Source organism: Spea bombifrons, chromosome 5 (assembly GCF_027358695.1).
Source record: "Spea bombifrons isolate aSpeBom1 chromosome 5, aSpeBom1.2.pri, whole genome shotgun sequence".
In the NCBI taxonomy this organism is placed as follows: domain Eukaryota; kingdom Metazoa; phylum Chordata; class Amphibia; order Anura; family Pelobatidae; genus Spea; species Spea bombifrons.
The window spans coordinates 99,026,189-99,039,933 of NC_071091.1; the positions used below are offsets into that span (position 1 = coordinate 99,026,189).

General features: G+C 38.2%; 1 protein-coding gene across 1 annotated transcript; it reads right to left on the minus strand.

Annotated features, from left to right (window-relative positions):
* Positions 1 to 1,948: 1,948 nt before the first annotated feature.
* On the minus strand, positions 1,949 to 13,260 carry KCNV1 (potassium voltage-gated channel modifier subfamily V member 1). The gene is made up of 2 exons (XM_053467000.1): positions 12,118 to 13,260; positions 1,949 to 2,655 (listed from the first exon to the last, which is right to left on the minus strand). Exons 1-2 carry the CDS (start codon positions 13,148 to 13,150, stop codon positions 2,147 to 2,149), a joined length of 1,542 nt encoding a protein of 513 aa, XP_053322975.1. The 5' UTR covers positions 13,151 to 13,260; the 3' UTR covers positions 1,949 to 2,146.
* Between the last annotated feature and the right edge of the window lie 485 nt (positions 13,261 to 13,745).

Here is a 13,745-nt window from a genome sequence, read left to right on the forward strand (position 1 = left end):
TGTTGAGTGATGTAGACAGATGACTGAGATGTGATGTGTTTCTGCAACCTTATCTGTAATTGACTTGATACAATGTTTTAAAATAGTCTTAAAGGAGGAAAAAAGCAAGTCCAGTTTAAAGCATGTTAGATAACAGCCATGATTGATATACCCAGAATTCAATATACTAATGTGAAGCGTAGGGAAATACACAGTAACATAACAACTGTTTCATTTTTTACTCATGCACCTAAAAAGCTTTGTGCATCGCTCTAAAATAGTCTGGGCCGTAGATTTTTCAAAAGGGAACTGTTACGCTTACATTTTTTTTAGCAGGAAATAATTGTACAAAAGAAGTCAAGAAGTCAACAGAATGGTTCCATTTAAGGGCAACAATTAAATTAATGCGCTATTAATTGCATATGATATAGGTTCCTAGTGACCATCACTTATTATTAACCCTTTAAGGACAATGGGCGGTCCCTAAACCTATTGAAAACAATGCATTTCGAGCCCGTACATGCATGGGCTTTGTCATTAAGGGGTTAAACAGGCCAGAAATTGCATTACAGAAAAGTAAAGGTGCAACTCATGGTGGGAAAATTTCAAGGGGTAACAATTGTCCCTCCTTCCTCTACATTGTAGAGCCCCATGGAGGAAGAAGTGTATGTTACAAACTAGTAATGATCAATTGTTAGAATCCTAAAAATTATCATAATTAGAACATTACTTATTTTTAATTTTTCTACTGATGGAAAGATGTTTTGTATCATACTTTCAAGAACATTTAGAGATAAAAGAGTGCATATAAAATATTTAGAAGCAACATTGTTTGTTGAAATATTTTGGGTTTGTTTTTCTGAATTTCATATACATCAGCATATACACGTCAATTGTACAAGAATACAAAAGGACCATTATGGTAATTTACTATTTTTGAAACAGCAGTAAACTTTCAAACAGGTGTATTTTTCTTTTTTAACTTTACTAACAAAATTATAATAAAATGAATACAGCATTTGAAAAAAAGCACAGTATTTGCAATATCTTGGGCTACTGCAAATATTAATATCATAAAGAATAAAGTATATTTGCTCTAAGGTGTAATTTACAAATGAGAGGGGACCTTCCGAATAGAATTTAAACGTTTCCTACTTTTATTGTTCATCCTACTATTTCTATAACATTCCAAAATAATCTAGAAATTATACATCTTGTTTGTAGCATTTTTGAAAGATAGAATTCTACCAACGGGACTGTTTAACTGCGTTCTAGCTTTGTATCTAGGTTTTCTTCTTTATGTAGGCATTACGCTCTGAGCTTTACACAAACATGCTTTTAATTTGACCCTGAATGCAAAAAACATGTAAATTACACACAATTCGTTCTTAAAGAAAGCACAATTAAATACGTTTTTTTTTTCTAAATTTAAACAGAGATGGATTAACCCATTGATTATCAGCACAAATTACAAAAAGTCTTAGGGGTCGGTACTGTATGTTTTATGGAATACAGAAATGTTGAAAATGTAAGAGGAGAAAAGCTATAACATAATCTGATTTCCGTACTCTAGAAACCAAAAACTTTTTGAGTATTTTTCTTTTCTTGTTTCAATAAATTAGGAGTGTTTTTCTTTTCTCACAAATTCAGTTGAGAATGATATTGGCCAATGTAAGAAATAGGATTTAAAGAGGATCCTTGTGTCTCAAGATGTTCTCTAGTTTTTGAGATTGGCTGCTACAGTCATTTTATTATTATATTTATACATTTCTACACAGATTTTTCATGATCATGTCCAGTATCACATTTCTATACGAACCAACTCAGGTGTAACTTTTTTGTCTATTTTATGTAATTCATCATGGCTTACAGTGTGTATATGTATATATATATATATTTATATATATATATATATATATATATATATATATATATATATATATATATATATATATGAAACTGGTATAAAGCAAATAAATGCATTATAGAGACATGAATAACAAACCAAAACACACCATATATATATATATTTACGGATTTCAAGAAGTCCTTGAGAATTTGTTTGAGAAACAACTAAGTGACAATAATTTTTGCGTAATCGGGTTTTTGCTAAAGAATAGCTATCCATGTACACTGCACAGAATGTTCTAGTACAATACAAAGAACATCACCAAAACTCGTCTCCACCGCTGCTTCTTGTGCTTGCCCGTTCCCTTGTCTTTAGACGTAACATCTCCATGACGCTTTTTGCATAAATGTCCCTTAGGTTAACATTGATGTCCGATTCCGTGTTTATGTTCTTCATTAGTTTCTTTAATGCTTCTCTTTGACGTAGAGCTGCTTCTTTCATTTTCAAAGTGAAATAACACGCGGCAAAGCGGTCATTAATAATGGCGATTGGTAATGCTAAAACTAATATTCCTGATAAGATGCACAAAAAGGCCACAATTTTCCCGAAAGTAGTGTCTGGTCTGATATCTCCATAACCTACTGTGGTCATTGAGGTTGTTGCCCACCACCAGGCACTTGGCACGCTGGTAAATGCTGTATCAGGGACATTAAACTCAACAGCATATTCCAGAGCCGAGAAGATGGAGATTCCAACAGACAAGAACAACAGTAACAGGCCAACCTCCTCATAGCATTGCGCAATTGTCATTCCCAGAGATTTTAAACCTGCGACAAACAGAAAATAGGATTAATATTACCATTTATAATGTGCCTACGAATTCTACAACAATGACAAATGAAGCTGAATTCAAAATGAGAATAATACATAAAATGAAGGTGCTTCTCACATGCCGGCAGATCATACAAAATGAAACCGTTGAATTATTTAGAATATTCTTTCAAGTTGTGTAATGGAATTACACAGAACCTTCAATATATATGACTAGTTATAGTCTGACAAAGGACCTAGACCCTTACGTAATATTATTTAAAAAAAATATTTCAATAAATATTCTATCTACAGCTAAATAGGATCCATTTAAGACATTTAATAGCTAGCGATTACCCGGCGATGGAATGAAGAAAGGGTAGTGTGCACACACAACCATGACGTGAGGGGCGGTTATACATTTCAGACCCTATGTACCATACACAGTATAATTAATGCCATAATATTGAGGGTTGTAATTGCAGGTGTTAATGCCCTGGTTTTTCCAACTCGGTGTTGGTATTTTTTGAGATGCCTTACTACAGACCCAAATAATCATACCTCATCAGAACCAAAACATGACTATTATTTCAGGACGAATCACTTTAAAGTCAATGCTAGTGAGCTCACCACACGGTAGAAAGAGAGCAGCATAGAAAGAGTCGCTTTTACCAAAGGATGGAACTTTATTGCCACCAAACTGATTTATTAGAAAATATCATTTTACAAACACAGCCCTTTTTTGGGGTTAAAATAGGTTAAACTCTTGATTAATCAGCCCTTGATTTTGTTGGTTTTGTTAACTCAACCATTTACTGAGTACTCACTTTTGGTATGTTGGCACAAATCTACTTCAAATTACAAATGTATATTTTTTCCTTTACAACGTTTGATTTAAATGCAATGGTATATTGCAGCAAAAACGGCCATGCGTTCTGCCATTACATAAAATACTCTATCATTGCAACTTAGGCTGAAAAACAACCCAAGTCCATCAAGTTCAACATTGCTCTTGATCCTACAACGATTTCAACAAATGATGAATATTTTGCTTTTTGAGTTTTTTATTTTGTAAGAAAACTTTTATTATACCCTGGATGTTCCTGGTTCTTTGAACAACCAGCAATTGTGTTAAAATGTTCATGGTTTTCTTTTAAACCCTTTGGACCATTCTAAAAGGTCAGCCATTAATTCAATGTTCTGGAAGCTTTCCTTCTTAAACAGTATTATGTTCAATATGGGGCATTTGCATTCCCTTGGTGTTCTAAGGTTAGAGAAGGTCTCAAGCAGACCAGGTCCTACAACAGATCAACATTTCTGTGTCAAATTATTTTTGCGCCGTCGTTTAACAGGGGCCAGCAATTGCTTCAACTACACTGACGGACACATTTTGTTACAAATTGTGAATTACTTATTCCAATATATCACGTTTTTTCAGTGTACTCCACTGAATGGTGCCCGTGAAGGACACAGTTCCCCTTTAAATTAAATCATAACTGGTTTTAGCACAATTTAATATGTCATTAAATATTTATCTGGCAGCGTATGCTACAACCATATTGTGTGTTAGCTTTAATAGTTATGAATTACATTAAATATTAAGGCATATTTTATTGTATGAAGAAATTGCTTTAATTTTACAGAATTGAAATGGGATTGAAGTCTCTTTGCTGTGTGCTATATGTAAGGTCAAATCTGTTTAAAATAGACTCTAATTATACTTTATGTCGGTAGTAAAAAAAGGGAATGACGATGATTTATAATAGTTATTTTAATAAACTAAAATATTGTTTTAGATCAACTTTTCTCACTTGAAAATTAACATTTTTTAAAGCACACTTTAAGTAAAATTATATTATACACTTAAAAGCGGAGCTCTCATCACAATTTCTGTAGTAAACAATGGTAAACAATACGGATTACTGGTCCCAGTCACCCAGAGGGATCTTCCAGCTTCTTAAAGTTTATGGCGGAAATGATTTAATTAGATAAGCCGGATTTAATAAGCACTGTTGGGAACCATCAGCTCAGCTCAGTGTTGTCTTTAAGGAAGGAATAGAACCAAATATCACCTGACCACCTACAATGATCTCCTACATATAATATGTATATATATATAGAGAGAGAGAGAAAGAGAGAGAGAGAGAGAGAGTATCTCACAAAAGTGATTATACCCCTCACATTTTTGTAAATATTTTATTATATCTCTTCATGTGATAACACTTAAGAAATGAAATGACACTCTTCTACAATGTAAAGTGGTGAGTGTACAGCCTGTATAACAGTGTATATTAGCTGTCCCCTCAAAATAACTCAACACACAGCCACTAATGTCTAAACCTTGGCAACAAAAGTGAGTACACCCCTAAGTGAAAATGTCTCAGATCATTAGATCTGCCAAGGCAGAGGTAAGTGAATGGGCTCCATGTGGCCCACCACGTATTGGCCTGACCAAGTGTGGCACCCCATCCACGTATACCTGCCAGCACATGCCCCGAAATGCTCCATATTTGAGATCTGACCTCAATTGACCTTACAACAGGCAGAGGTTGGGGCTTCATGGTTGTCTAGTAGATATCTATGCTTGCATACATCAGAGTACGTCTCTCTGAGTCGCTGATATTTCACTGGAATATAACTTTATATCTTGTAGTCCCCTCAGGTTGTTGTGTAGGAATTTCTGAGCTATATGCTGCAACTTAGTTACCGTCTATGAACAATATCTACAAGACGCATTAGTTAGAAAATCCTACCTGTCCCCAGCCTTTCTCAAAAACATTTGCTGCTAGAGGAAAAGAACATTGCAAATGTCTCTACCTATATGGCTCCCAAAAAACTTAAAAGCGTAAAGAAAGAATAATGAAGAAATGCCTGGAACAGGAAGAATAAGAACAATTTCTTTTATAAAGTATGTCATGGATGATGGTAGCAAAAATTGTTCCATAGAAAGATCCCTTGCCTTTGGTTAAGGTGCAGATGGCAGGTGTGCAGCAATTTCCTCTCCTTATTAATATATCTCACTCTCCTCTTGCCAGCTTTTCACACAGAAGCTATTTACGATTTCCATTACTTGGTGATTCTTCATTCCTTTGCAGGAGGAGGTAAGAAGAATCCTGCGCTAATTGCCACTCATTAATACAAGTCTCTGTTCTTGCTGAAGGAAATAGAAATGTAACGTTCTTCTGGGTGTGAATACTGACACACATATAAAGCAACGCAAATAAACCGATCCAGAGACGCTCACATTGCTCAGTGATTCCTGGACGGGATCAGATACTGAAATATATTTTCTTCTTCGAAATGAACAGGACTATTTATTGAGATTGGCAAGAACACTGGGATATATCACATTAGATAAAGTGAGGCAAAAAGTAGAATAATGTTGGTCCTCATGACCACCTACTGTCCTAGTATCCAGTAGAGCTGGCAGGTTCCCCGAATTTTCCCTTATGTCTTATTCTGTGTCCAGGACCCTCGCTCACCCCGGGGCAATGGGAGTAGAAGACAGCAGAGCAGAGTCTTTCCAGAACCCATGTGTGGTGGGATGGGGGTATTAAAAGTTATGGCGAATTATATTGTGGTTCTTTTGCAACAACACCATATCTTCATTTTATTATATTTATATATATATATATATATATATATATATATAATGTGTATAGTAACTGTGTGCCGAGCAGAAGATATTGAATATAGCCTTTTGTGTATTTTTAATGCACACTAAAAATCCTTCACGAAGCTTGTGTTACAGGGTGTTTTTTTATCAGTGATCTCTCAGCAAAGGATAACACTTTCCATGGAAACCATAAAAATTAATGCTAGAGAATTTATGTGAGTAGAAATGTTACATTTTTATGTGAAGTGATTTATACGCATTTTTGGAGGCGTGTTGCATCATGGGCAAAAACGATCAATTCTTCCAAGACAAATTACATGATTATTACTCGGAATACTTAAACATTTAAATACAATATATAAAAAAAATTACATTTTGCAAACAGTTCATTAAAGATGTATCTTTTTTTTTTTAATGCAGATTACAGTTCTTGTGCGGTAAGAGCTTGGCCAGGCCAAGCATGATCCAAGACTATTCCGAGTCTCCCATAGAGATGCATGGGACAACCAAATATTAAACAGGCAGGGCCGGCCCTATAATGGGGCAGACTGGGGCAATTGACCCAGGCGGCACTTTAGAAGGGGCGGCACTTTGCCGCCCCAAGCGGCACCGAGTGGTTTTCGCTTACCCGCTCTGTGCCCCTCTCTCTCCTCTGCGGCGAGTCTCCCTGTTCGGTGCCGGCTTGTAATGCAGAGCGCCGGAAGTGACGTCAATTTCCGGCGCTCAGCATTACAAGCCGGCACCGTGGCAGAGCAGGGAGACTCGCCGCAGGACTGTTTAAAGGTAAGTAGCGGGGGGGGGTCATAGATTATGGCGTCGGCGAAGTTTAAAATGCCCCCCCCGGCGTCGGGGGGGGGCAGCGTTTTAAACTTCGCCCCAGGCGGCGTTAAGTCTTCGGCCGGCCCTGTAAACAGGACAGGATTTTTAGTTGGCTCAGGTCATCATGTGTTCATGAGCCAGATGTTGGAACACAAAGTGTTCCTCCCAGTTATAGACAACAGTGCGTGATTTAATTAATCAAAGGATATCTGAATAAAAAAAGAAATTCATGAATAATGCAAAACGAGTTGTTTTTACTAATTTGAAATAATTTTTAGCACAGTACTCAGCAAAACACACTTTCAATTGTCTGAACCAGATGCATAATGATGGCTGGGAAGAACCAATGAACTCATCTAATCTGTCCTTTTTAACCTCTTCAGTACTAGAGGTTTTTAGTGATACCGAAGCTACCTCACCATTATTGCCATGTGTCGGTTCAACCCTTATTTAGCTTTCCTGTGAATAGTGTAGCCATGTAAATTACACATTGTTTTTTCAACCCTAACCCTAAGAGTAATTTAGTAAAACACTAGAGAACAGGTGACCTGATTTTGAAAATATCTCCGTTTTATAGAGTTTCCATCTTTTCCCAGCAGTTATAGGGTAAACTGTTGAATGTTTACATTAGTATGGTGGGTTTGCAACTCTGTTTGAATAAAAAAAAATTGCCCATATATATATTTACAATGCAGACAGTCCTGAGGATTTCATCAGGAGCATTGGGGCATTTTATGTTGCCATTTGACCACCAATTACTGCCAAAGTTAGCCGTAGAAATAATGTCCGGTGTTTTTTTCACCATCGCTTCTGCTGGGTTAGGTAGATGGCAACCTTTTCATTCCATGTTTTTCCGTAAGACTAGGTACAGCTGTAAACAATGTTCTGAAAGAGCTGCCCCCCCACATATTTATCATAATCCATAAAACACTTCTGTATCAGGACCTGTGCATCACCCTTTCCTCTTACATTCCCAGGCTCCACACGTTTATTGTGTATGTCGGAGAGAATAAACTCATCTTTTTGTCCATGTACCTAAGGGCCAGAATTTCTTTATTGTGCAAAGCACCAGTTGAGCCGCACTTATGTTTAGTTCTTTCTTACAGGATGATACGTCAAAAAAACTAAAAAAAGTAAAATAACTCTGGGCTACTATAATAATTTTCTACTAAGAGGTGATTGCCTTTCAAAATACCGTATTTGCTCGATTATAAGACGAGGTTTTTTTCAGAGCAAATGCTCTGAAAAATAACCCTTGTCTTATAATCGGGGTCGTCTTATAATCAGACCTCAAATAGGTCTGATTATGAGACGACTAAGATCCAGATCCCCCGCAGCTGCATTTACTGGTAAAACTATAGGGTCGTCTTATATTCAGGCTTTTTCTTTTTTTCCTAAATTAATATTCAGATTTGGGGGGGTCGTCTTATAATCGAGCAAATACGGTAACTTTGCATTTGTCTGTATGGAACTTCATTTACCAGTTGCCTGCTCGGCCCCTTACTCTGTGTAAACCCTTCTGTAGAAAAGAAACATTAAGATTAGACTGTATTACTCTACCTAAATTTGCGTCATCAGCAAACACATGGCTTTTAATGCAAAATGGACGATCATTAATAAACAAATGAAAAAGAAGAGGATCCAGGATACGCCCCTGAGGTGCTCCATTTACTACCTGGGTCCAGTTTGATGACAATTTTCCATTTACAACAACTTTGCATTCTATATTTTAGTTAGTTTCCAGTCCAAAAACATACATTTGCCCCCTGAGCCGATTTCTGACAATTTCTACCTTTTGTGTGGAACCGTATCAACTGCCTCAGCAAAGTCCAAATAGATCACATCTACTGCCTCCTCTAGATCTATATTTTTACTTCTTCTTCTGGTTTAACAAGACCTGTCTTTCACAAAACCATGCTGACTTCTACTAATTATATTCTGATTCGAGATGCATTCTTGAATGCAAGCCTTAAGCAACCTTTCAAATAATTTTCCCACTACAGACTTACTGGCCTGCAGTCGCCTGGCTGATATTTTGACCCTTTTTTCACGCCAGTCTATTGGCACTATACCTGTACAGAAAGAATCCCTAAAGATCAAAAGTTGTGGTCAGAATTAGGCTTAGCTCCCTAAGTACCCTTGGGTGTATACCCTCCGCGCTGGGGTCTTGTCTACCTGAACCGTGTTTAATTGTTTTTTTTTTGTGTGTGTTAGACAATCCCATGTAGATCTGCTTTCTCTCCGTCCTCACCAACCAAATGTCATATTTCAGACAACAGATATACATTTTTGGGCTTTAGCTTTTTTCTATTTACATACTTTTTTGAGATTAGTTTTACTCTCCTTAGCAATGAGTTTCTCATTTTCCAATTTAGCCATTTTAATCGCCCTTTTGCAGGCTTTGTTGGTATTTTCGTACTGTATGAATGATGCTGCCGATCCCTTGCTTTTATGTTTGAATCCAATTTTCTTCTTTTTTTTATTTCCTGGTTTACAGGTACGTTACATTGGTTTTAATTTGCTTCTTTTGCATTTGTTTCCCAAAAGTATACAGTGCTTAAAAGTATTCCACTTGCCTGTGTTTTGTAGAGAAAACCATTTATCCCGGTGTATGTGTACAACCATGTTACAGTCATTATTTCCCCAGTGTTTTCTTACTTGGATGTTTGAGATGAGCTCCTCATTGTTAGTTATTACCAGATCCAGACAGGCATCCATTCTGATTGCAGTCTCTACTAATTGTGACATAAATTGGTAATTTAGCATTTTCTGAAACATGCTGTCCCTAGCAGAAGTAGTGGTTCAATAATATATTATTTTTTTTACAAAGATGGGGGGGGGTGATCAAAGGGTTCTTAAGTTCATTTTTACCTATACTGCTTTCACTGAGAGTCTATTCCAGGTATCTACTCCCCTTTTTGTCTGAACTATTAAACCGCGGAATCTCTTCTATGCAATTCCCTTCCACGTTGCATGCTACATGGAGGGAACCTTCAAATAAATAAACAATAAAATAATGAATTGTCAGTAGCGGCTTCTTTTTTTTGTCCCTGGGTCCCATGCTGAATAAAATTAGAATCAATAATACCCAGAGATCACGGATTCTCTAAAGAAATGTTAATATGTAAAGACATGTCATTAACCACTTTTCTTTAAATAAACCTGCGACTGGAGCTGTTAATTGCTTGTTTTGTATAACTTAAATCACTGTATTCCTCTGGAGATTGCAGATGAAGCTTGGTTTTAAGAAGATCCATGAATATAGAGGCTGCCTCCTGTTTCAAAGTTCTGTAGATTCCTTAGCAATAGATAAACAAGCTATCATTCTGATTTTTACATAAATGCACAGAACGACTGCACATTATGACTCCCTACAGAGAGAGAGAACAGTATATAATGAATCTGAACACAATATACACACACAGTTACCGTGATATCTCGGACATAATATGCACAATTTATCCCTTTTCCAGGAGTCCTGAAAGGGGGCTACTTAGGATACCCAAGAAGACAAAAACCTGTAAACCGTGATTGCAACTCTGTAGTACTTCACTCCTCACATGATGCCTGCATCTGAGCACCAGGAAATGACATCATATCCCAGCACTCAGACTGTGCTCACGCCTATCGGAGGCATATGACATCATTTCCTGGCACTCAGACCCAGGCAGCATGTGGGGATGAGCCGGGTCTTCAGCATACAAAGGCAGGTAAGCTGGGAGGAGGTCCTAAATATAGATGCGTGTGTGATGCATGGAGTTATATACGAGAGTATATGTGAAGAAGTGTCAGTATATGTAAGTGTGAGTATATGTATATGTGCATATGTTTGAGATTGTAGAAATAACCCGTGAAGCTGGAAATATGGGTGCATGTTATTCTCAAGAATTTACAGTAAATAAAAAAAACTACTTTTTGGTTGCAAATACTTTACATGCAGAATCTGCCCCAGGTTGCCCCAGGCACCAAAATCCTTAGTTAATGCTCTGGATGCTGTTACTGGTATGCTTACGGTGCCTTATTCAGGTCCAGGCCAACTGGGTCTATACCTATATTTTGTGGTTACAAGGGATACATTGTTGCAGTCTATACCTAGGGCAGCAGATCTGGGAGAACCTATGCCACTTTGTCTTCTGATTGCGTTCCAGAGTGCACAGCAGCTCTCATGTGTCAGTTGGTGAGAAGAGATCAATCTGGTCTATTTATAATGTGGATATCTGTGCTTATTTTCTGTGTTACCTAAGGTATAGCACTGATATATAATACACCAGTGTTAAGTAGAAAAATGACCTCCTTGACCTGGTAGGGCCAGGATCACTGCCGGGGGTCAGGTCTAGAGCAGCAACCACCATAAATACAGTACCTCCCTGCTTATGTACATCTTAATACATTAATTAAGTCTTTGTACTCCATATGAAAACTAAAATGTAAGCTTATTAAAGATAAAAAAAAAACAATTATAGCCCGCATCTTTTTGTGTGCTGTATTTTTTATCCAATACACAGATAATTGGTCAATTAAAGTTAAGAAAGGAGCAGTTCTTTATTCTTACAAAATAGCCTTCAGCCATATGAAGGTAAGCATGTCTGTAGGTGAGCCAAAAAACACGGGGTGGTTATATATGTTAAGTTTTCATTAAGGTTTATCATATTTAAATTGGGGTTGTATAAGGTTGTATACATACTTGCTGAACACCATTTTTAAAACATTTGCTACCATGTTTCTCCTTTGCTTTTGCAGAAAGGGGTGAAAATTGCATTTAGACATCTGTGAGTGGAAAGTTGCCAACATTTGATATTCTAGTCCTTACCATTACACATTCACAGCATGTAACAGGTCCTATTGTGAGAAAATAATACCTAGCTCTGCTTCTCCAGTCAGCAGTAAATACATTTTCTCATGTAAAAGTAAAACACACACTTGAGTAGGCTGTGAACTTTTCCTTTACTTGCTAGAATGAGCTAGAACTTTCTGCTATGCTATTCATATGAAATTTAGGATGAGACATAAGCTTGATTACTTAAGATGTCAACCAATGCATTACCTGTTGAATGTCTTCCAAGCTTCAGCATCCTCAAAGATCTCAGGAGCCTCAGGATCTGAACAATCCTACCAACGTTCTCGAGCTCTGTGTTCTCCCCATACCATGTCTCCACTAGTAGAGTAATATAAAAGGGCACTATTGCAATGATGTCAATGATGTTCACAACGCTCCTCAAGAACCCCCACTTGTTCCTCACACACAGAAATCTGAGCAGGAGCTCCGCAGTAAACCAGAATACGCAGACATATTCCACAACATTCAACAGAGGTGGGTCTATGGTGGAGACCTCAGAGGAGATGAGTACCATGTTAGCTATGGAGACAACTACAAAGGTCATGGACAAGGTACCAAATGTTTTGGCAGCCACAGATGACCCTGGTTTTTCCAAAATGTCCCATAACTTTTGTCTTAGATGCTCAAAGATAACACCAGAGAAGTCATCCTCCTCAGTCTCTATTTCTTCTTCATCTTTCTTTATGTCAAGACTTTCAATTTTCAGCTTCTTCCTAAAATACCTATCTCTGCAGCAGTTGTCAATGCTCAGCTCGTCTATACCCCAGTACTCGATCTCTTGTAAGAATGAAACTGCACACAGTTGGTCCATGACATGAAGTCTTCCTGTTTTATAATAGTTCATGATGTATTCAAACATCTGGGAGCTTCGATCAAAGAAATATTCGTTATCCAGCAAGTTCGCATCATCGCAAAGATCATAGACCTCCTGGCCACCCGAGGTTGCCAACCTCCCAAGCCTTGTCTCGGGGTGGCTGGACAACGTCTGCTGGGATACCACAAAGCGGCTGCCCCCTACATTGATGGTAAAATGATCTCGGGGGGCAGCAGAATATTCGCTGCAAAATACACTAGAATCCAAGGAAAACGCAGAATCCGAGTCCTCGTCTTCACTGTGCTTCTCACAGGAGGCGAAGGAAACGGGGATCTTCATGTTGCTGCTGCCTTTCTGATGGGGCAACCGAAGGCTGCCTTCATCCAGAGGACCTGGGATCTCCGAGCAAAACAGATGGGGCAGCATTTGGTCAAAGATCCACTGAAGAGCAGCAGTGATCTAAGAGATCAAAGGAGCGATCGGCAGAACCTAATCCTCCTTGGTGAAGAAGAAACGGAGTAGCTTCCAGTAGAGCATGTTTTGCTCATTAATGGAACTTTGGTGCTGGAGTGAGATGATTACACGTTCGTTGATTTAGGAGAGGGAAGGAAAGTTCTGTAAGTGAAGAAGTCCGTGGCGTTCGGTGGCTTCGAATGAACGCGGCACTGGTGGTGAAGCTTTCAGCACCATCTGAGCGGACAGCGCTCGGTAACCCGTGAAGCTCCGATCTGTCGGCAGCATCGAAGTCACATCCTAGAACCTATGGGATTAACCGATTGTATGCCGCAGAACTGGCCCACCTTCGCATTCTTGCGCAAAACGTCGTTGAGGCTATCCTGCTTAATTAAGGTGGGAAGCATCGCGTTAACCCATCAAGTGCCGGATCGGCGTGAAACCATACACTGGTTGCCCTCTGGCAGTGGAAAAAAAGAATGTAAAGGGAATGGAAGGTCTGGAATATAAAAGTGGACTTTAAAGATGGCTCTGCATTATTCATGCAGGCTCAGGTGTCGATCGGGAT

Excerpts from the sequence above, each read along its gene's own strand:
- KCNV1 (XM_053467000.1), bottom strand. The coding sequence starts at position 13,150 with ATGCTGCCCCATCTGTTTTGCTCGGAGATCCCAGGTCCTCTGGATGAA. Across the intron at positions 2,656-12,117 it reads GCTTGGAAGACATTCAACAG|GTTTAAAATCTCTGGGAATG; the intron begins GTAATGCATTGG and ends TGTTTGTCGCAG.